Source organism: Procambarus clarkii, chromosome 93 (assembly GCF_040958095.1).
Source record: "Procambarus clarkii isolate CNS0578487 chromosome 93, FALCON_Pclarkii_2.0, whole genome shotgun sequence".
NCBI classification, from domain to species: domain Eukaryota; kingdom Metazoa; phylum Arthropoda; class Malacostraca; order Decapoda; family Cambaridae; genus Procambarus; species Procambarus clarkii.
This window is the reverse complement of record NC_091242.1, coordinates 4,310,802-4,336,284: the sequence shown is the minus strand read 5'-3', so window position 1 is coordinate 4,336,284 and position 25,483 is coordinate 4,310,802. Positions and strand designations below refer to the sequence as shown.

Here is a 25,483-nt window from a genome sequence, read left to right as displayed (position 1 = left end):
TCTATTAGAAAGGTAAGATTTCAACCATTGTATGCATCAGGTGGCAAGTACTCCAAATGGTGGTAGGAAAGGTTATCACAGAACACAAGAAAATTTAAAGAACTTTTGAAATTCATATTCATAACAAGAAATTCAGGTTTAAAACAAATTGGTATTTAATTTCAGGAAATGAAGTGTATTGTGTAGGCAAAGCACAAATAGGAGTGGAGGAGTCATTGCAGCTACAACAGTATAGAAATCCACACTATTCAACCTTATTAACTAGCATGAAGCTCAAAATTGATTAACAAGGACCTCAGCTTCTGGGTCTTCTAATCATTAAGTAGAATTAGATGAAACTTCAAGAGTATAGTTTTTATGCTCCAAAAACTATTGCCAAGGAACCGGAAAAACTTTAAACAGCATAGAAAACACTATGATCCCAAGAAATGTATAAACCAAAAATGAAGTACAGTAATTGTTAAAAATGTGGCCGAGATACTTATAAAATAAACTAACCCTCATAAAAAATAAATAAATAATAAATTACCTCCTAAAACCAAATTACCCCCCATCCCAAACCCTTATCCTGACCCCCCCCTCTCAAGTGATATATTGTTGTAATGGCTTGGCACTTTCCCCCGATAATTCCCTCCCAACCCTTCCTAAAACTATTATCGACACCCAGTACCACCTCAAGGTACGATAGCAATATAATTCAGGGTGGACAAAAATTCTGGTTACTACCATATTAAAAAGCTAATAACAATACAATGCAGTAATAACATAAATTATAATACAAACATTTCTTTATTTTCACCACATTTTCACCATAACAATCATTTGTGTGTAAACATACTGTATTTGTATTATACAACAAACATCAGTACTAACTTACTGGTAATTACTATAAACTTTCACATTCAAGTTCAGTGCTCCACCTAAAGGGGTGCTCAGATTTTCTGCTAAACATAGCAAGTAGCGCTGACAACACACAGAAATTCTCAGTACAGTATGTCATTGAAAATTACCTATTTCGTTAGAAAATTTCAGATGTGATAAAACCTATACTGTACAGAAAAAACATTAATCTAAGTAAGTCTATCTTCAATTCGGTGCTTCTCTACACTGAACGACTCGACACACGTGCATGCCGTAAAGCTAAGACAATATGGATCAGATAGTAATATAGGAGCCTTAAATAATGATCCACCTCCCGAATTACAATGAAGAATATTAGAAACTGCTACAAATGGGTTTCAAAGCCCTAAATCCAAAAACCATATTATAGTATTCAAAAGGATTTGAACACAATCTGAACCACTTGGTTTTTGTACTTTTATTTATAAAATGTAAATATTTCCACAGAAAAAGCAAAACTAATTATTTAGTTGCATATTTGATGCCAGAGGTCACAAAGTTCCTTAGCAATAAAGTACACTACAATATCCCAACATATGTGTATGTACAAAATTACAAACAGTTTTTTATTAAGAAATAACAAAAAATGTGCACTGTTAAAATTAAAAAAGAAAATGACACCCTATAAACAAATCCATAAATCAGTTCACTATCATACGATATCAAGGCCTAACCAAAATGACACACACTACCGAATCTGTTGATACAAGGCAACCAAGTTTCAAATATAGTAAATTGTAGGTTCCTAGTACGTGTGTGTGTGTATCGAATCCAAGACAACTGGGATCAGGCACTGTTAAACGTGTCAACGATAAGAACATAAGAACAAAGGCAACTGCAGAAGGCCTATTGGCCCATACGAGGCAGCTCCTATTTATAACCACCCAATCCCACTCATATACTTGTCCAACCCGCGCTTGAAACAATCGAGGGACCCCACCTCCAGCACGTTACGCGGTAATTGGTTCCACAAATCAACAACCCTGTTACTGAACCAGTATTTACCCAAGTCTTTCCTAAATCTAAACTTATCCAATTTATTCCCATTGTTTCATGTTCTGTCTTGTGTTGATACTTTTAATACCCTATTAATATCCCCTTTGTTAAAACAAAAGATAAACAAAACTTTGATAAACAAAAGCTCTGCTATTATACATTATGAAAAACGGAGCCTAACCTTCTACTCTCTCTCTGAAGACGGTGGTAGACATGATCAATATACGAAGATTGGCAGAATATTTGAAAGTGCTCATATTACACACACGGTTGACATTATGCGAGGGAAGAAGGGCAGAGAAACACAGATAAATCGGAGCACCTGGAGAACAGGGTTGAACCTCCCACAGCCTACCAAGTAATATCACATACTACATCCTACAAAACTTTTCATCTTCCACAAAACAAACAGCAGCATCCCGATTGGAGGAAACCTAACTGTCTCCCTCTGTTTCCAGTTGAGATAAAGTGTCCAATGCAAAACGAATTGCAATTGTGGAAAAGCACTACATACACAGGGTGTTTGTGGTTCTACACAGATGCTTCAGGTCCACTAGGTGCATGCCAAAGACATATCTAAGCAAGCTGATAGGTATGGTAAGACTAAGTTCAATGCCACAAAGGGAGATCAGGATATGTCCAAAGATTGAGGCATTTTACCCTGGAAGGGTAAGTGCAGTTCTACTACTATGGTAGAGTTCCTAAGTGCAGTTCTACTACTACAATTTCAACATTATGTGGATTATGTGGTACAATCTCTTTAGTCCATATGTGATCCTTCACTAACGGTCACATATGGTCATAGGATACTTGTCATGTGTCTCAATCATATGATCTCTTTAGTTCCCCACAGTACAACCTTCTTATTCAATGACTCGGGTCGTCTAACAAGATGACCCGAATACCAACATGACAACACCACCATTCATATACTGTACTTCACTGCCATACCCACCCTACGTAAGTTATTTGATTTTCAAACAAATTTTACATTTTACTATTTGTACTATTGCACCACTGTGCTTGTACCAAAATTTCACTTCCATAGGTCTATTTTGGGAGTAATATATTATCTCTTAACCCTTACACTGCTCAGGGGTCCTTGGGACAGTTACACCTCTGTGCGCAAGAAAAAAAAAAATTCAAAAATTTTTTTTCGTCTTCTAAACATGTTAATTTGTGTCCCCTGAGCACGGAAAAAATAAAAAAAAAATCGTAGGCGACATATTTTGGGCGCAATTGACCGAGGAAGTCTGGCAAAAAGTGGGCGTTGACAGAGCGGTCGTCAGACCCAGTCAGCGTCACCCGCGTTGACAGATGGGAGTTGCCACAAAGATATTATTACCTAATTGTTTCAATGTCTCCGATTGATTTTTTCTTAGTTTTTTTTTTGCAGTAATATTATTCAATAGTGTGTATTGTAATATATTTATATAATAAAAGTGGTTAATAATCGCTATACTCAAAAGTATGATGTGCATATTAGTGATTCAATTATTATGTTTATAAAACTATAAACAAATAGTTTTGCTGCTATTACACTCTATACACAGGTTATATATAAGTATTGGCATGTTTTGGTCACCATAACAAACCACTAAGTTGGTATTGAGAGTCGAAAAGCAACGAGGAGTTACCACCACACACCAGCCAGCCACTCGCTGCCACTCCCTCAACACACGCACTAAACTTTCTCCCCCAACAATACCAGTTGTGGTGTTATTACACTATATACAGACGTTACATATAAGTATGTGTATATTTTATTCACCACAACTGTACAGCTAAGCTGATATAGTTAGTTCAGGCACTAAGAGTCGTCGCTATACACAGATGGCGGCTGGCGGCTCCCTCACTCTTTCAAGGTCACACGCACTAAACTTTCTCCCCCAACAATACCTTTTGCAGTGTTATTACCCTATATACACATATTATATATAAATATCTACATGTTTTATGCACCGTAACTGTACACCTAAGCTTGTAGTGCGCCCAAAGAGCATAGTAGCCACCCTCTAAACAGCTAGACAAATCGTGCAGACGACGTCACCTCCGTCACCCATATGGCTCCTCCCAGCATAATCCTTTTGCTGTTAATACACTAATACACACATTATATATAAGTATCTACATTTGTGTTCACCATAGAGAACCACTGACCTGGTATGGTGAATGCAAACAATAACAGGTGGCCACACAGTCGGTAAACGATGCTGTCTCCCTCCGTCTCTCAGCATCACTCCTCCCACAGCGCTAATTATTACAACAATCCTGCTATTATCAGAACCCTGGTTATTTATATCACAGTCATTGGTCATCTGTAATATTGTCATCGCTAAATAATAACAATTATATATTTATTTTGACATTTTTCGGCGATGCTGTGGTCACAAGCTGAACATCAATGCTGTTCGCTCATGCTGCGTGCGCCGGCCTTGGTTGCTCCAACAGTACTGTGCCTCTCACACCTGAGAATATTGCCCACGATTTTTTTTTTAAATTGCATCTGTTTACAAGAGCCCTGAGGAAGCTACTGTGAACCCGGTGTAGCCGCGGGCCATTTGAATCAGGCCTGGCACCCTATGGCGTATATATACGCCATGCGCACCATGGGACATGTTACTCAGGGCGTATATATACGCCATGCGCAGTTTAAGGGTTAATCACAGAAATAGTGTGTAAACATCAGGAATCAGACGAGTGGATGAAGCTGGTGGAGATGGTTGAAGTGTGAGCGAGTTTTATAACTTCAGTTGTTGGGGACAAGACGGTGGTCCTTAGGCTCACCAAGGTCCCCCCTAGGTTAATTATAGACCTTCCCTATGATGCAACCCACAACAATTACCCAACTCCCAGGTACCTATTTTCCCCAAGTGAAGAGGCATCATCCAGCGAGAGGAAACGTGCCCAATCATTTCTGTCCTGCCCGGGAATTGAACCCAGGTCATTCACCGAGCTGTGATCAAACCACGTTTCTACAGGACCCATTACACAACTTGCAAGAAGAATTTTACATCTAATCTTCTAGCGCGGTGGGAGTTGGCATGGTGGGTGCTGGTGTGTGTGCTGGCGTAGTGTGTGCTGGCATAGTATGTGCTGGTGTGGTGTGTGCTGGCATAGTGTGTGCTGGTGTGGTGTGTGCTGGCATAGTGTGTGCTGGTGTGGTGGGTGCTGGCATAGTGTGTGCTGGCATAGTATGTGCTGGTGTGGTGTGTGCTGGCATAGTGTGTGCTGGTGTGGTGGGTGCTGGCATAGTGTGTGCTGGCATAGTGTGTGCTGGTGTGGTGGGTGCTGGTGTGGTTCACAATGTTGCTGCCTAGTGGTTTAGTGTGGAAGATATGGTAAATCGGAACCTTTGAGTAATTTTCTCTTTGAACAAATAATATAATCTTTGAGTTATATTTTTTCCAGGAGCATGCCTGCCCACCATATTTAATTCCAAAATAATGTGGGTGAATTTTATATTTATTTTGGTACTTAATTTGTTTTATATATATATCCCATCTGTCACTTTCTTCTAATTTGAGTATTGTCACCTTAGCAACTCAGCATCACAATGAGTGTTATATTTTGAGCTATATACATACTTGATAATCATTTCATAGTAATTCTGTAGAAGTTCACTTTGTTTTATTTTAAATATTGGTTAGTAGCTTTTAGTAACATATGTTATATTGAAATTATCTTCATTATATTACAGATTATAGAAGTAAAGCACTTAGTTTAAGTAACCTAAGACACTGTATTTAGTTTTAATTCAGTCTATTATGCTATTATAAAAGATAAGATGAGTCAAGTTTAAGGAGACACATAACCATGCCACTTGCAGAAGTTTAAAGAATTAGGAACAGCAATCTTCAATAAGATTTTGCATCTGTACATTAGTGTACCTGTTGGTGTTAAATTCTGGCATTACTTGGCATCGTTCATAGGACAAGTCTCATACTTTTGAGGCTGGAGTTCGAATCTGATGAAACTGGCAAATTACACAAGGCTTTCAGTGTAACTGCCAAAGTGTAGTTACAGCATGAGAGCTACGTTCATGGTGTCCCGTCTCCCTAGTACTCTGTCGTATAACACTTTGAAACTACTGACAGTTTTGGCCTCCACCACCTTCTTACTTAACTTGTTCCATCTATCTACCACTCTGTTTGCAAAAGAAAACTTTAATATTTTTTTGGCACCTTTGTTTCCTTAGCTTATACGTATCTATGTCCTCTTGTCCGTGAAGTTGCTGGTTTCGGGAATTCCTCTTTGTCAATTTGGTCGATTCCTGTTAGTATTTTGCAAGTGGTAATCATATCACCTCATTTTCTTCTATCTTCTATTTTTGGCATGTTTAACACCTCTAGTCTCTCCTCGTAACCCTTTTTTTCAGTTCCAGAAGCCATTTTGTTGCATGCTAATGGACCTTTTCCAGTTTATTTATGTGCTGCTTTAAATTTGGGCACCATACAACTGCTGCATATTCTAATTTTGGTCTCACTAAAGTCATTAACATTTTCTTTAGTATTTCACCATTCATGTAACTAAAAGCATTGAATTCTAATACCAAATATATTCCTCAGAAAACAGTTCAAAAGCCTTAAGGTAAAAAAACAATGAAAATACTGTACATCACTCAGTTCTTGCCCTAAGGTCTGAATGAAAATGTCTCCAAACATCTCCCCAGTAGGCACCGTTTGGTTGAAAGCTACCGACGTTAACATAACGTTTACAGTGTAATGTCAGTTGCTTGCAACCAACGGTGCCCACTGGGTTGTGTTTTCTAAATGCTGAACTGTAGATTAAATTCATGATGGTTTATTTTATCATTTAAAAAGTAATCCATAGCAACTTAAAACTGTCTACATAATTGTGAAATGAGAGCAGAGGGAATGGGGCGAGGGCAACATAAACAAGACAAGATGCCCGAGACATACAGAGGCAAAGAGGGACGGAGCAGAAGTCAGGAAGAGAGAAAACCCAGAGAAAACAGACTTAGACAAAGCTAGACACAGAGATAAACACACTGACTTGTGTTTGAAACGACTAAGGACAAAGTTGCCAAAATGAAAATAAATCACACAATACTTCAAAAGCAAATCTGACAAAATAACGAGAAATTTTGAATAAGTTTGAACCAGACATCCTTGGCAAGTGACAAGCCAATGAGCTACTCTTTGCTACCCACAAGCACTATAAGACAACATATATACACAGCAAATGGCACCCAAGTGCTACATAATTTAATACACGATAACATTCAGTTTATAAATTATATGAGAAGACACTAAAGAACTCAAGTGAAGGAACGGGACTTAGGGATGACCCACGACACTACGTCGTCACTAGATGATCACATCAAAAGTGATCATTAAGAGATGCCCTCAAAAACACAAGTGGCTTCTCAGACCCAAATAATAGAATGTGGCAGTAGCTTAGTATCCATACCTCCATAAATACAAAGAACGAGGGGAGAAAAAGATTCAAACATGCTACTAACTGCCTCCTCGATCACTAAACTATGAGCTATATGGAGGTGCTGTACTAAACATTTCATAATTAGAAGACATGGAAAAGGGAGTGATATAATTACCATATATAAAATTACGATGGTAATGGATCAAATTGACAAAAAGGGATTTTTTTTTATAAACCATCAACTTCTAGAAAAAGATGACATGGATACAAATTCAGAAAACATAGACGATATAAAACAGCCAGAAAATAGATTTGACAGGGAGTAAAATGATGGAATACATTACAAGAGCGGGTTGTGTGTCCACACCCACCCCCACTGGACACTTCAAAACTTTACAGGACAAAGGATAGAAGAAAGACGGAACACCTCAAACTTAGCTATCATACTGTAAAATTGTATACAAAGATACATATGAATGAGCATACATACATACACAAAAAAATGTTTTAGTGGGGCAGAGGGGGAATGGAGGGGGTTGGTTATGCATGTATGAATATCATACAAATATAAGCATAAGAACCTCTGTTCATAAGCATGCATTTGCATGTGCAAAATTATGAAGACAAATTTTAGTTCATGATGCTCTTTAGTGTGTGTTAATGAGGAAAGCCCTATAACTTGCAATAAGTCTCTCTCATATCCAATATCTATTTTATCAAATATTTCACGTAAGTAACGTACCCCAAACACCTTTATAAATGCATTTAAAATAATTCCAAATTATTAAATTAGTCCACATAATTATTCTATCAAAATAACGAAGTTCAGTAAGTAAGCTCATACAGAAGAAACCACATTTAGTGAAGAGCAGGGAAGAAAGATGAACAAATTGGCCAAAGCAAGCATAAGCAGATTTGAGAATGGGTCAGCAGCTACCATAACCAGTGCACCAATCCAAGACGACCAAACCCAACACTGCATCCACCGACTAGCCACCACAGTAAATCCTAATAGCTACTAATGATATACAGAAAAAAAAATCTCGTAAGCCCTCTAGATTTAGGATAAATCCAGAGCATCCCTTAAACAAATATTATGATAGTTGTAAACCAGGAAGCGTTGACTAACCGGTGGTGGGACGATCCACCCTCCTGGTCACCCGTCCCGATCTGCGGTAAGGGGGAAGGAGTTCCCCCGACCCATCAAGCTCGGTCAGGTCACCACCAGGCCGGATGCCATCACTGAAAATCACTTGTTTGTTTCCCCGACTCCTAGCGCTACTGCTACTGCCTGAAATATACCAACAAGCCAACTGGTGCCGTTAAAAGTACCAACAAGCCAACTGGTGTTGTTACAAATATTGAACAAATGTGCCACACACACAGTGCTGTGTGATCAATGCCAACTGGAGCATAAACAAGCTTCCCAAGTGTAGAAAGATATCACTACCTACTCAAGTGCTAAGACATAAACAGACAATAAAAACTCACCACACCCTCCTTGGGGTAAAATACAAATGTCATCAATATTTCTTGAACATTAAAAGATGCTCTCAAGTCAAATTTTCAACTAAAGTGAATCAGAGTCTGATACCTGGTCACGTAGTAAAAGTTTTTGAAAAGGCATCAACCAACACTGCATGTCTATTTTTAAGTAATAATAACCAAAATTATATTAACCCTTTCACTGCAGCAGCACCATTTCCCTCCCATACTTTTCTTGGGTTTATACGAGACAAAAAAATTTCACTTCATTTTTTTTTTTCTCTAGTACAAAAATTACCTACTCTTTTTAGTAGGCCCATTAAAAACAAAATTTGCTGAACAGCTACAGAGTAAAAAAATTACGTTATCAAGTCTCCAGTTTTAATGGGAAATAGGATCCACATACCTTAATACCAGGCCATTAATGTTCCCAAGAAATACAGTCTCACAGATTATTACATATCTACTGTATAAAGAAAAGGATGTGTTCTTCTCACACAGTAAATACCACAAAAAATTATTAAATATTTCTAGACAACATAGCAATTCAAAACATTAAAAAATTAAAATATATTTTTGACTATTATCTAATTGGAAACATAAGCTGAAGAACTCGAAACCAGTCCATAAATGTTCTCACTATACTGACTTATCATAAAAATAACAAACTTAATCGCTAAGGAATTGTGCGTATTGTATTCCGCAAATACATTAAAATACAAACTCAATACCATACCTACATTTCCAATCATTGATTTTTCATTTATTTGTGGTATTCTTTTGTATCAATTCTACTAAGACAACAGTATTCTTTCCATATTTATCATTAATCATTATGCATTGATAATGGTAATAAATTCCTGAACAGGTACTAATTTTCTCCAAAGTATTCGGGTCTAGGCTACCGCATTGAGCGACGTTTTCCGTTTATTGTTGCCAAACAACTGCAGCTCCCGGGTCCAGACACCTGCTCTGACGAGCATGTGTCACAACAAATGTTGCAAGATATTAAAACTATATTTTCAATGCATTTGGTAAAGCCTCACATATTGCAGTAACTGCATTTTTTATACAATTTAGCATCAGTCATGTAATGCAGTGAAAGGGTTAATATTTAAACAATTTAATTTAAATTTTGGTTTCGATCTCTCAACCACTGTAAAGTGTAAACCTATATGCAAATTAATTTTCTAAATTTACAAAAAAATTAATATCAAATTTTATGGTTACTGTATATTGTCTGAAAATGGCAAAAATAATATTTTTAAGAAAACAAAATATTTCCATTATAGTTTTAAAATAGGCCTCTTTTCATAGGAGTGAGAAAAAAGGGTTGCTACTTCTGGACACAATTAAGTCCTCATGTGGTTTACACACTTATGTTAATGGAAAACTTTTACTAAACCGAGAACCTAAAAAAACAACCACCAATTTACTAAGAGGCAGCAAAGATATATTTGGTAAGCATTTCCAATCATTTTTTGAGGCTTGAAAGACATCAATGGTAAGCTTCCAAATCCTCAACCAGCCATTTCAATCATTAGGATAAACTGTGAACTACTTCTCATAATACAAATATTAATGATCGGAGATTTAAACCATGTATGAGCTGCAAAACTAGACTGCTTCTGGCTGAATAAAACACAAAACTTTCATTGCTAGAAGAACAGATAACTTCCTTGCTGAATGCAGCAGGCAATTCCCATATTTAACAAAGCATGCAACTTCCATTGAATGCAACAGGCAACCCTTGCCGAATGAAATGGGCAACCTCGCTGAATAGAGCAGGAAACTTCCACATTGATGGAAACGTGCAACTTCCAGTGAATGTAACAGGCCACCCTTGCTGTATGAAATAGGCAACAGGTCTGCTGAATGAAACACTGCTTCTTTGATGAATAAAAGACTGTTGTTCTGCCAAATAGAAAAAAAACCTGCTTGCTGTCTTCCTGAATGGACCACTACTAGCACACACATTGGAAAAAAAAACTTTAAGCACATTGAATGAAACACTATGATCTGGCAAATCAAAGATATTGCAAACTCTCTCTTGAATGGAATAGAAGTAATGGTAGTCCTTTATCAAACCTACTTAAACTTCAATTTGTTTTATTTACAAATATTGCATTTAAAAATTGCTTAAATCTTGCAGAAACTACTACATTTTGCATGTTTATCTAACAGGTACAATTTACTGCTTAGAAAGCAGATGTAAAAAAAAAAAAAAACTGCCAATAGGTATTTTTTATTGAGATCTGAACCAAAGACATTTTGAAGAACATAAACATTGTATGTTTATTAAGGGGTTTGCCACTTCATAACCAAGTACTGCCCTTGTCATGGAAGTATGTTAATATATATTCTACTCAAGAGAGAGAGAAAGAACACCTTAGCCTTTCTACAAATAGACTTATCTTCTAAAACGTTTCCTTTATTATGCCTAGCTCATAATAAAAGACTTTCATGATTTAACAGCGTCCCTGCCAGGACTTCTATTATTAATCTTCTCATCACTCAAGGTGCACAAGAAGAAGGAGAAGAAAGAGAAAGGGAAAGAAATGCTCACTACATTGGGTGTATCAAAAGTACTTGACACTTAATATTTTATATTCTATATTTTATCTCGTTATCTGTTTCGTTCTCCCAGTGAAAATTATCTGTTTCTACCCTCCCAGCGAGTATGAGAAATATTGCCAGAACAACCGTGGACATCTTCGAGAGGAAATTAGATTGTTTCCTCCAAGGAGTGCCGGACCAACCGGGCTGTGGTGGGTGTGTGGGCCTGCGGGCTGCTCCAAGACACAGCCAAGTGGACCAAACTCTCACAAGTCAAGCCTGGCCTCGGGCCGAGCTTGGGGAGTAGAAAAACTCCCAGAACCCCATCAACCAGGTATCAACCAGGTTCCACCACCCATTTTAATTCTGTTTATTTATTTGCAGATAGTGGAAGAATGGCTACACTCAACATTCTCCCAAGTGATGCCCTTTTACTTCAGTATCCTTTATTAACACCATTTTTTAACTACAAAAAATTTACTCAAAAAAGAATCACTATATCCACTTTTAAATCAAGTTGAAGATCAGCAACCCAAAATATGGTAGATTTCAATGTCTACTAAGCAAATCTAACACACTTCAACAAATCAGATTTATTTGATCATATATAATTTAATTGATGCCGAATATTTATAGCTTTCACACATGAGATTTCAAACCAAACTAGGGTCCATAAGCTTACCCGAGCTTCAGATGTCAGATCCTGGACAAAATATGCCTACAAATCATCCTTATCTGTATAGAACCAAGAATTACTTAATGATAAACAGCTAATCATTTATAATAACTCCATGTTTGCTGAGATTACTTCCCTCACACAGATCTCTCTTCACTCTTCTTTACTTTATAAGTACAAGTATTTTAATAAGTGCTTTGGTGAGCTTAGAACTATTTCTTTTGGCCATCAGTTAAGTTAAGGTCCCTCAAAAGCTCCCTCAAGAGCTAATAATGCACAAGCATTATGAGCTATGCAACCTCCTCAATGAATATATATATAAAACACAATATTAAATTCATTCACTTCTCAAATCTGCAAAACACTCTCCCAGATTGTATTTCCAACCACATTTGATCATTCAAAAGCCTTGTGTTCCACAATATTTCCTCAACAGACAAGAAATATTTTTCTTGGAAGACAGCCACAGATAACTGATGTCTTATTCCTAGGATTGGCTAATATTAATGTTGATTAAAGAAAGCTAATAATTATACTTCCTGCCAAGGAAGACATTTTCACAGTGGATTAGCTTTGTTCAGACTACCTTTAAAATACCATTTCCATATCCAATATAGACAGCAGTCAGTTAAATGTAACATCTGCTTCCAGGATCAAGTGACAGATTCTTATGGCTATGAACAACATAGCATTGTTACTGAAACTTGGGAAACATATAGTTGTTGTATATAGCACTATTTTTACAAACTGGAAACCCCTAAGCTAATTGAAATTGTGTGCTGGTATTTATTCCAATCAAGCATATATTTCATGTATCTGGTCCATCAACTGCATTGTGACACGAAGTCACTGAAACTACTGTACGTGGTCGTTACCCTACAATGTCTTCAAGATAACAATACGTGAACTTACGCACTTACACACACGCGTGCGAGAACATCTTACCTTTCTGGTCATTTACTTTAGTTCACAAAAGCTGCAACAACTCTGCAAATTCCTTGCTAAATAAAGAAAACACAAATTCCCTTCTATATATCATAGCTCAATGTACACTGACATTACCTTATTAAACAGACAACATTTTTATTACTATTAAACCTAAGTAATCTTCATGTGAGGAATAAAGGTCATAAGACCATAACAAATCCCCACACTGATGGGCATTTTCTCAGCTCCAACTTGGTAATACTTCACAAAGGATCAAAACAATGACACCTTTTCACATCTATAATACAGTATATGGGTTTAGTTTAATTCTCACTTGATCAAAATACTGTCTATATATATAGATATATATATACAATCAATTTGCAATCGGATTGTTCAACATGTTACCAATCAGGCAGGAATGGTTGGTTGTCTTGTGAGTTGCTAGTAGCAACAGTCTGGCTGATCAGTCATCAGGGTAGCCTGGTTCCAGGTCAGACAGGCTTTAAGAGTAGAAACACTCAGGATATCGGTAATATAATTAAGGTAAAATTTTTAACTTCCAAGTGGAAAGGATCATCAGGGCAAATGGGGAGACCTTTGACAAGTTGCTGGCTTCCTGTACTCGTCGAGGCCACTAGTATTAATGCCCTTGGGTAAACTCGGGTAAAAATAATTGTGAATGCAGATGATGAGTCACAATAACGTGGCTGAAAACTGTTGACCAAACCACACCCTTGCCTCCCTTGTCTCATCACTATCAACTTGATAATAGTCCAGGACGGACCGAAATGTCGTCGTCTCTCCAATTTCTAGTGTGGTTTCGTCAACATAATTGTGAATGTTGCAATGCAGGTTCTCCAACTGTTTAGTCACAACCATTTAGTAGGCCAACACCAGGACAAATTTATGATACAGCAATGAATGTGTCCACTCGGCTTCATTTTAAATATAATGGATGAATCAAGGGTTTAAAACTATCCCATAAATACAGTACCATTTCTCTATTTATAACTTTCATGGGACAAGGAGATATCAGCCCAGAGAAAATTGACAAATAATACAGTGATAGTTATATACAGTACAAAAAAAAAAGTACAAATATCACGCATTCAGTTATAATTTACACTACAGTACAGCATATAACATCACAGATAAATAAGCACCACTTCATTCTAGCAATCCTCCACGACAGTACCTCGCTGCTTCATACAATCAGGTGTACAGTGCTCCTCGTAAATTGTCATATACAGTATAGTGCAGTACGTAGTTCCTTCAGCATCTGACTGACGTTCTTTCAAACAGATACAGATGATACAGATTGCGAAGAAATTTAAATGTTGGGATGTTTGTTATTTGGTTAACTACTTATCAACACATTTTGGGAATTCCTTTCAGAGTACTGTAAATGATAGAACCTATCTTTGTGCATATTTAAAAATAAATATAAAATAAACATTAGACTCCTCTTCTTCTATACTCTTTTTCTGCCAAATGAACAGAACCTCACCAGGGTTTTGGCAAAATTACTCGTTTCTGAGCATCTCAAAGTACCAAGAGAACAAGTTAATTGTCCTTCTGGTATTTTGTAAATTGTTTTATCCCTCTTCTATATTGGGAAGAATGACACTTCGACACGAAATACCCAGTTTGTCGACATCATGTAACGTGTGAGGAGATGCATGTTCAAGTTGGATGGGTGTTCATAGCTTCAATATAATTTCAATAATAATTTAAATTGATCTTCTAGTTTACATAATGCATTTACCCAGTTTTGACTTGGTTTATGCACACAAAATTAACAAAAGCAACAATTTAGGCTTACACTGTAATATCTGGACCTCTATCACAAACCTGGTGCTTAACAGATGAAGACTTCGCCATTGATATCCAGAACGACTGCTGGGTTGGCTTCTTCGCCTCTTTGGTACATATACCCTGGGCTGGAGTTGGCTAAAAAATAGTTTTGCTTACTTTGTAGGGTGACATTTTGCCAGATTAGGGGGCACAGAGTGCATGAACATTTGGCCTTAAGGTTGCCTGCATCAGTATTTTCCTTTATGTGCTTTTTCACAATTCAATTACATGGCAACCAACAGCCCTGTAGCTCAAGATTTTCACAGACCCAACCCAACTCAGCTAGGTTGGGGGATTACCCTCCAACCATTGCCACACTGGTTTTGCTCATCGATTTCCAGCACTGCATCTTTCCCTCATCCCAAAATTAGAGTTGGTGGCAGTTTGGATGTTCATTTTGTGCATTTTCCACTTGGTTTGACAATCTGACTTCATCTGTACTCCCTGGAGGTCCATTGCCAGAGGCATTGGATGCATATTGTCTGGACATTAACAGATGGATATCAAACCATATTATGTGCGTCCTCAGATGTGGTTTTTGTACCCGGTGTTGTTCAAACTAGAGTGCTTACTGAGCACGAATTTTATTGGCTTGAGTGGCCAGTTTGCCCTTGATCACCAACCCCTACATTTTCATTACTCCCATCTGGTTCACTTCCCAGACCTCAACCTTCTCCAAATAATTGGCAGCAGGACATGTGCATAGTTATCTTTTTGCCTAACTTTATGAATGGGTTTTCTGAATTTAATTTTTTTACCACATGTATGGGATGTAGATGGTAGACCTTAGTCCCTCATTTGCAGGCTTCCTCTCATCACTGGTGTAAAGTTACTTGGAGGTGTTTTTCAATATTTTTGTTACAGTTTGACAGAACTCTTCGTTGTTAATAAGCCTACCCACATCTTTCCCATCTTGTTTGTTATGGAGCTTCACTTTATGCCTAAAATCATGGTGTCTTACAATCTTCAGCCTTGATCTTTCATCTCTTCTTTTTCCAATTCTTAGACTTTTTTCATCTTTACACCGTTTATCAGTAGTTGATTCCAATTCGATCTTTCTACTTCCCAAGCCCACATTGGGGCTAGGCTTAAGTCGTGATAACTAAATCAGTAAGACTTACTTGCAAGAGCTAACAGGCCCACATATTCATTACAACCCAATTAGTCTAGAACTTCAAACAGGACCTTATCCAATTGTCTTTGAACACCTCCACTTGTGTTTCACAATTTTTTCTTACATCTGGTAGGAGGATGTTGAAGGACCATGAACCTCTGATGCTCGGTGTTTTCTGATTGTACATATGGCATCTCTAATCTCCAACTGACCTATTTTGCATTTCCTACCATCTTTCATTCCAGTAGGTGGTTATTTTTTTATGCATAATTTGGGACATGGCCCTGTGATGCCTCCCTCACCTTGCATAATGTGGAGTCAAAACTGATCACAGGATTCTTCAAGAAATTAGCAAAAATTCTATTCATGGTTTTTGTCAAATTCAAGGGAAATTATATAATAACAGAAACTAATTACTCATAAAATATTTGATCCGTATTTTATACTTTACACTCTTAATAAATAAATTTACACCCTTTTAAAAGGAAATGAATGTTAAAAGAAATCTGAAATTTTTATCAAAAACTTAAATAATAAAATTTATTGCCAAGACTCGTTTTCTGTAAAGACAGTATGCCAAGACATTACCATTTTTGTTGACGAGTTTGAGCTCCTCGTTCTACGTGTGCCTCACATCAAATAAGTGATTATCACCAATACTGCAGTACATAATGGAACATGTGAGTGCTTTACCCCGCATACAGATTATGAATATAAAAACATTTGTAATCATACAGAGAAATCAAAACAGCAAAGTAAGTTCATTATCTAAGCAACAACCCAACAAATTTAAAGCACAGCAACTCAGAAAAGCTGGTACTCAACTCAAAAGTGCTACAGAATGCCTAAACCAACTACAGCACTGTACAGTATTACAAAAACTGTGGTACTTACCTTCGCGCTTCAACACACCAACAGGAACCATAACAGTGGGAGGGGGAACTGCCGCTGAAGCTGCTACTTGTTGGGGAGGAGGCACACGAGAGCAGTATTCCATAGGATTATTGGGGTCTGGGGGCCGCCTCTGACTGTCGGGTTGCTGCCGACCTTGTCTCGCATCTCCGTCATGTCCATCTTCTTGTCCCCCCAAAGTAAGAATAATAAATTATTACAACCAATCAACTGCTGCTGAAATGTAACTTATTATTTCAGGTCTAAGTCCACCAAACTTATTTTGCATCCACCACAGACATAAATTGGAAAAGATGCATAAAAACTTCATAAAATGTAATAATGACAAGAAAGAATAAAGAGGACATTACACCTCTAAAACATGTATTAAGACCTGATTGATTGATTGATGAAGATTAAGCCACCCAAGAGGTGGCACGGGCATGAATAGCCCGTAAGTGGTGGCCCTTTTGAGCCATTACCAGTATCAAGAGCTGATACTGGAGATCTGTGGAGGTGCGAATGCACCCTGCATGACGGGAGATGTCTCCCTTATGAATGTGTTAAGATGAAGATGAAGCAACCCAAAAGGTGGCACGGGCATAAATAGCCCGTAAGTGGTGGCCATTTTAAGCCATTACCAGTATCAAGAGCTGATACTGGAGATCTGTGGAGGTGCGACTGCACCCTGCATGACGGGAGATGTCTCCCTTGTGAATGTGTTAAGATGAAGATGAAGCCACCCAAAAGGTGGCACGGGCATAAATAGCCCGTAAGTGGTGGCCATTTTAAGCCATTACCAGTATCAGGAGCTGATATTGGAGATCTGTGGAGGTGCGAATGCACCCTGCATGACGGTCTCCCTTATGAATGTGTTAAGATGAAGATGAAGCCACCCAAAAGGTGGCAATTAAGACCTAAATATATAAATAAAAAAAAAAAATGTATATCATACATGTTTCTGTTTACTTAAAAGATAAACTCTTACAGGAAACCATAGGCTAATGTACATGCAACAATTTATTATAGGTTTCATTGCAATATGTTATGACCTATTAACAACACAATACAAAATAATTTATTGTGCGAATACCATGTTAAAAATGGACCGATGAAAGGAAAAATTAAGAATATCCATTAACAAATTAATGCTTATACGAGATTTATTGTCATGAGTATATTTTGCAGTTCAATCTTTTCAGTATTCCTAATTACACATAATGTATACCTTGCGTTGACTTTCGGGGATCAACGTCCCCATGGCCCGGTCTCTGAGCAGGCCTTCTACAATTAATGTTAGGTACCTTTCTACTATAGGTACATTACCCAAGTAACATTACATACGCAACATAACACTTAGCTAGGTACCTTACTTAATTAATGTACCTTTAATGCTAGACACAGGAAATATTAACTCTGCCTTCACTTATTTTTTAAATTATTACTGATCATACCCTAATGGCACTGTAACAATGAGGCTATTGACAAAGCATAAAATATGATGTTTTAACCCGTGGGTTAGGTTTATCATCTTGGCTTGCCTTCTCCAGCAGGCATTAAACTACAGGGAATGCAACTACAGCTCAATTATCTGCTTTCTGGGTTGTCAGAGTATGCAGTCCCTGACCGCACACCCTTCCCCCCCCCTCCAATGAAAAAAAATTTCATGGTCCCTTGACCATGAAAATGTAGTAGCCCACAGGAGTTCTGAAATGAAACAAATACAATATCTCCCACATTTGGGGTGAATATTTATGAACCAGTCGAGTTTTTACCACAGGCTAACAGGGTTATGGCTATTCTACATAAACCAGATAAATGGAATTAGAATTAGATTTCCTACTCTCTTCACCAAATCAAACAGCATTTCCTATGATATTCAACAAGTTCTGGAATTATTTAAAATTCAGACACTAACAGGATTTGATAATATTTTTAATATTAAAATGCTTTCATTTCCTCATCAACACTACTCTGTTCTGTCACGTGAATGCCCTGCATAGCAGTGGAACTGCCTTTTCCCTTCACCTTCAATGCCTCTGCACTGGAAGTCTACATTTACACCAGCCCAGATGAGTCATCAGTCCTGCCACCTCTCTGTACCCCCCAGGGCCTGGCACAGCCTGGAACGACTCAAGAGGTAAGCCGGGTGCCTCTGCTAACCAGTAGTTTGCCTCCACAAACAAGCAGTTAGCCACCTTCAACTGGCTGTGGTGCAGCTCAACACAAAGGCACCGCCAGTCAAAAACGAGCAGATTGCTAGTTGACCAGATGTTCACCTTGCATTGACACTGGATGAGTCACCACCCCCGGACTATATAAAGGGCGCTGCCTCCCTGGAGAGCCTGTCTCTCCCTTAGTGCTCTTGGAACACCTTGGTGTCTCACCCGTCGTCTGACTTCAGCCAACGCCGTGTGTCTGATGCCATGGTGGTATGGTAGCTGTCTTCAGTATACCAGTATATCTTTTTACTTTGTATTAGAGTTAAACTTTCATTTACTTATTTGATATGCTATATAATAATAGCCAAGTATTGTCATGTGTCATTTTTGTTCATTAATATTTCAGTATATTGTTTTAATTATTTATTTGATGATTTTAATTTGTTTCCACCTGTGATTTACACACTGCAAGGCCAATAGCAGCATTTTTTTTATTTGTGTGAGGGAAAGCCATAACATCTTGGTTCAGTATAGCTGCGATACCACAACCCGTCACAGTTCCAATACTCATGAGCACTAAATTCAATGTTTAGTATTACTGTACTCCCATTTCATCAAGAATGTATGAAATTTAACTAACCTGCCTGTATGATCTGAAGACAAGTTCCACACACACGAGCCTCCTTGTAGTCCATGTATGGAAGGGGAGCCTTGTGGTGACAACACTGAGCGCACAACACACGTCCACAAGCTCGACAGTGGTGACGCCGACGAATTACTGTAAACTTCAGACCACATTCTTGGCAGTTTGGTGCATCTTCATCTGGGATCCAGAATGGAGCAACATGACCAACAAGACTTCCATTGCTTTCACTAGGGTTCGCCTGACTGGCTGAAGCCTCTCCTGCCCCCAGAAGATCATTGTTGCCTTCATCTTCTCGACCAGAACCACTGTCATCGTCATACACGGCAGTCACTAAAGTCCCTGCAATGGCAATATCAACACAACCACTGAGGATTTTAAAGCATAATATAATGTGCATTAAACATTCTGATATTTAATATACTGGTGCAAAAAAACAAAGTCAACATACATTATGTATATTTAACTACAGTATCAGGGGCCTTTCAGGCAAAAAAAAAAAATCACACAGGATGGTGCCTATATGCAAATAATCAAGACAACTATGGTCATCACAGTAGATATCAAAATATTTGGGCCGTGTAGCAGGGCCAAACAGGTCCTGGAATATAGTAGCTCTTACAGGAAATGTGCACACTCAATAGCAAAGATGGTGCCTATGAAGGAGGAGGCAAAAGGTGCTGTAGTAACCATTGAAGTTGGAGCCACTCCAGGTGACGTGGTAGTCACCACTGGGGGACTCGGAGATCAACCTTGCCAAGGAAGAGGCTGGGGAAGGGAGAGGATCCAAAAGGGCAGCCAAAGACAAAGCCTGGTCAGGGCCTACTACAGCCAAAGCTATAGAGCCCAACCTTCCAACAGTCAGACTTGGGGGGCCTGGTGGCTCACCCCATGAGTCTGAGGTGAAATATCAAAATTAAAAAAAAAAATGGATATAGACTTTTGCTGTCCAGCAACCCCACCCACCATGGAGCCCAAAAAGGGGAGACACAAGCAGATGGGCAAGCAACCTCAGGGGAAACTAGAAAAGTGTATGTGGATCACCCCTGAAAAGCCAAATGACCAACTGTCTAACTAGGTTGGCTAACCACACAAGCCAATTGATTCAGGTGACCAATGCTGGTCCTCCATGTAACCCCCCCCCCCAACACCCACCCACCCACTATAGTAGGGTGTTGCTCCCCAGAAGGCTGCAGCCGCTGGGTAGGCTCGACTTTCAGACGAGGAAATACAGGAATGTATGAGTCACCATACATGATTAACAGAGAGGAGTGCAATTTGATCGTGTGCCATTACAGCAGGCAAGAGGGGAGCAGGAGTGACCTCACCTACCTATGGTGAAGCACAAGAGCACCCCCGCCCCCTCACCTTGTCAAGAAACTACTCACCGAGGGGGAGGTGACAACTAGAAATGATTATTTCAAGTACAGCAGCTTTTAATGTAATTTAACCACAGTAACTCACCTGGTGTGACTCTTGAGGGAGACTCGGACTGAGCAACAGGTTGCTGTGGTCTTCTGTCTGGTGATCCTAGATCTCCATCTGTGAGCGTACTACTGGACGACAATGTATCTGTACCTGTACTGTTACTAGATAAATTGTCACCTCCATCTCCATCTTGGTCTCTCTCTCCCACATTTTCACTGGAATCTCCAATTTGACTTCTATGAGGATGACATATCACTTCTTCAACACCATCTGCAACAGGGTGATCCGAGAAGCTAAGGCTTTCCTGAGCTATAATGTCCTGAATGCCAGCCAAGGCACACTGTCCTTCTTCACGATCACCGTGATGTCTCTGCCACACCAATGTTTCAGGGATCGGATGCTCTTCAGTTTTTACTGCAGCACCTGTAGCTTGCAGTGTCTCACTACCACCTCCTACATCAACTTCTGGTGCAGATTGAGAGGTACTTGTGCCACCTATTAAATCTGGGCCCCCAGCTAAGCTGGCTTCATGAGTTTGCTCAACATCAGAGCTACTGACCTCTCCTGTGCTGTCTTCACCACTGTTCAGTGATCTTGCCACACTTCCACCATATGCTCCCTGTAACCGGAACTGTTCTTCTTCCAGCTCAGCAAGCTCTGCATCAAGGTCTGCATCATCAATATCAGCATTTTTGCTAAAGCTGATAGGAGCCATACTAACAGAACTTACATCAGGAAGAGATGGCTGTGGAGCCACACTTACAGGTTCAAAAGTTTGAACTTTATCTAATCTAGCTATATTATCACAGATTGGGTTTACATGATCCTGGAGAATACCAGGGACATTATCAATGCTATGAGCACCTTCCTCGTGAGAAGCATGACTCACATTATCCGAGACGTAAGTATTACAAACAGCCCCTTCAACTATGGATGAGGAGGTATCCAAATGACTCTGTTGCTCTGCAGTTTGGTGAACATTTACAACCTCAGGTATTCTACTGCATGACTGACTCTCCATTACAATGGCAGGCTCATTCATTTGTAAACTGGAAAGAGCATTTTCCATTACAATTGCAGGTTCAGAGTAATCTGTACCACTAATTGTTCCTTCACTGGCTACTGAACTGTCAATGCTGTTCACTGCCATGAGATCCGGCAGATATCTGTGTTCTTGTAGATCCACACAACTAACTGGTCCATTTACATGTTCACTCTGCACTTCCTGTATTCTTTCTTGGACATCACTGGTAATGTGTGCATGACCAACTACCTTTGGACACACACTTTCACTAGGTGGGGAAGTTGATGTGCTGGCCTCTGCTCCACTCTGCCACACATCAATAATATCTGGATGTCTTGTTTCATGCCCACCGGCCAGACCTCGGTCTGGAGGTACACTTAACGGTACAACATCTAAAGGTCGAGATGCAATGACATCAAGCTCTTCACATGGAATATTTTTATCCAAAAGATCATTTCCTATCTCTCCATTTTCTGAATTTGCAGAGCTAGTTTCAGAAAGTTCAGGAATATGATAGTCTGGTGGCATAGCAGGTACTCGAGAACTAATGTTTCCTGTACCTCCATTGCTTAATGGCATTCCATATTTTTCAGCAGCATATGGCTCAGCTTGGACATTAGGCATAGAAGCTTGTGTAAAGTTACCTGCAGAAGAAGCAGCTATTACTGGCCATAATGACTGTGAAACAGCAGAATGCTGGTTCATAAGTAAACTTCCTGTTCTGACAGATGCGTCCAAGACATCACCCATGTGTAACTGTGGCACTTGTGGGGAAGGCGGTAACTGCACATTAGGGTGGAATGGCAGAGGTTGTGGTGTTGGATGAGAACAAGCTGCAGGTGGTTCACTATCATCATTCTGCCCATCTGGTGGGCTCCGTGTCCCAGGTGGTTGAGCCTCTCTGTCAAGTCCTCCTCCACACCAAGGTTGAGTAATAGCAGCAGCTCCAACTACTTGAGGCTGCAAGGGTTCACTCCAGCCACCAAATGCACCCAATCCTACACCATGTCTTGCAGAAGCTGGTGGTAATGTGCCTCCACCATCTTGGCAAAATTCTAATTGTAATTTTTCATACTGGTTTACAGATTCACTCTCATCTAAAAAAGGAGAAAACAACAGTTTATAAGAAAAATAATAAGAAAAACTATAGCAATATTTATAACAATGTATACATTTCAGTACTGTATATAGTTTCATACATTAAAGCAAAAATATGGTATGCAACATCAATGGGCAAAAAAAAATTAAGATATCTGCATTAAATATACTGTACAGTACTTGTGAATACTTTATATTATTACCTTCATCTAATTCAAAGTCATCCAGCACTTTATCAAGATCAACAGCAAACTTCTCCATGGTCCTTTCATGCCCAAGGTGTGTTCTGAAAGATATTATTTCTAGCTATAGTTTCAAAATATATATTTGAAAATTTTGTATTGGCCTAAGAAACTCTCAAAATATATAAAACCTAACCAGGCAAGTCTTACCTAACCTTACCAAACCTAGAGTAAAAATCCCAGTTTCTGAACATCGGTGCCTACCCCCTGTTCTGCAACATATTAGAATCTGACCAAACTGTCAGTTGGATTAACCCATTTTAGGTAGAGGGGGGGGGGGGGTAGAAATAGCCAAAGCTACTCTATCCCTTTAAGATGTTTTTTTTCTTGTCTCAATAAACATACTTGAACTTGAATTTGAAACCATTTTAGGATCCCAAAAATATGCAGCTACAGTATGTTGGAACAGACAAACACCCAAGAAAATTGTTGAAAACATCTTACTAATAAAAATTAATTATTTATGTCAACACTGTAAATGCTTTACCCATATGCTTCAAATACAAATACAGTAATTATCAATAGAACTTAAACACTTAGCTATACATATAACTTTAATGAATAAAATTTTTAATTTATATATATAAGAACAAACCTATTTTTAATACACAGTACATTAAAATTGATGAATATGTCATAGGGGATGGATGCTACATTAACGAGCCTGGCCTGAAGATGGGTTCTCTCTCAATTTGGGCATTTATTTGTTCCAACATGGTTGCACATTCTTGGAATCCTATACATGGGTTAACCCAACTAACAATTGGGTCAGATTCTAATATAATGAAGAACAGTTGAGGAACGATAGCATAATTATCAGGAGAAAGCCCTAAGCCAATACAACTGAAGGTAGACATCTAGAATGGTACAATATGCATAATAATAAGTATCTAGGGAACGATGTCAAAATTTGCACCCTTTCTGGTCTCTGGGCAGCACCACCAAAATTACTAATCTTCAAGCGAGTTAAAAAGTATCATACACACAAGCACGCACCATGTAACCTTGCATATCAATACTAGGCCTTAAAAGTCAGAGATTTCAAAAGACTGAGTCACCAAACATGTCCAGTTTCTAGTATCCAGATACACTATGACATTACTGTACCACTAGAAAACACCGAGACTTTATAAACACACTAGAAACTTGAATCACTCAAAATAAAGTAACAAGACAGCGCATTCAGCCCTCAAATCACTCCCCTGCTGCCCAACCTACACGTATAGGCACACACTACACACTATATCGCCACAGAAATACGATAAGGCAAAACCTGTGAGAAGAAACAGCTTATCCAATTAAGACTTACGAGCTCTACAGCTGGGATACGAGAACAAGGAGCTGTGAGGTTATGACGAATTATCCCAGAAACAAAAAAAAAAGGTTTCCAAACCACTTGCACAACAAAAGGGGGAAAACATCGAACTCCGACCATGCAAGATGCGCAGTTTCTTGCATAAAACCGCAAGACGCAGTTTCTTCGCAGTAAACCAAGGCAATTTACCGACCAGACCTGTAGCAAATTCGCAGAGACAAATGTATGACGGAGTTAACCCATGTATAAAGGTCTCCTTGACACAGTCAAGACTCAACCATAACACTTCTCTCTCTTTCTCTCTCTCTCTCTCCCCGGGGGCTCCCAGCCTCCTCCCACCTTACCTCAGATCATCTCAAGTGTCAAGCATAGTGTCCCGACGGTGCCTGGTAGGAGTCATGTGCACACGAAGCGTCTCAAAGTGCAGGTAAATGGTGGGAAGTCATAGGACTCGTCGTGACGTCACTCAACACAACAACAGTACCGCCCCGCTGACGCGCGCCGTGCGCACTCCCTTCACTTGCCCTTAATTCCACTCCATTATATATATATCTTTAAAATCAAATAAAAAAAATAATAATAGGGGGTGGTAAGAGAGGAAAAGATTACAGTATTCAGTGAGAATCCACAAGGTCTTCTCTGAACACTATTTTCTTCTTTGAGGATGTGGGTCCCTTTAATTAAAGCAGTGGTGGTATTTTTACTTGTCAAAAATATATATAATAAATATTTTTCATTTCTAGCTTTGCAGTATCACGCAAAAGGA

The 25,483-nt window shown here is 38.8% G+C and overlaps 1 protein-coding gene across 7 annotated transcripts in view; it reads right to left on the bottom strand.

Annotated features, from left to right (window-relative positions):
- The window catches only part of Sara (Smad anchor for receptor activation), a 161,450-nt gene extending 136,234 nt beyond the window's left edge, over positions 1-25,216 (bottom strand). For 3 of the 7 annotated variants that reach the window (XR_011226070.1, XR_011226072.1, XM_069319471.1), the window contains exons 1-6: positions 25,062-25,216; positions 23,364-23,446; positions 21,075-23,159; positions 19,608-19,952; positions 16,809-16,991; positions 8,429-8,590 (exon numbers count right to left, since the gene is read on the bottom strand). Coding sequence is in view for 1 of the 7 variants with exons in the window: in XM_069319471.1 (XP_069175572.1) it covers positions 8,429-8,590; positions 16,809-16,991; positions 19,608-19,952; positions 21,075-23,159; positions 23,364-23,421 (2,833 nt within the window). In the remaining 6 variants the exon portion in view is untranslated. The remainder of the gene's footprint in view (positions 1-8,428; positions 8,591-16,808; positions 16,992-19,607; positions 19,953-21,074; positions 23,160-23,363; positions 23,447-25,061) is intronic. The other 4 variants (XR_011226071.1, XR_011226073.1, XR_011226074.1 and 1 more) reach the window with 2 other exon arrangements.
- Between the last annotated feature and the right edge of the window lie 267 nt (positions 25,217-25,483).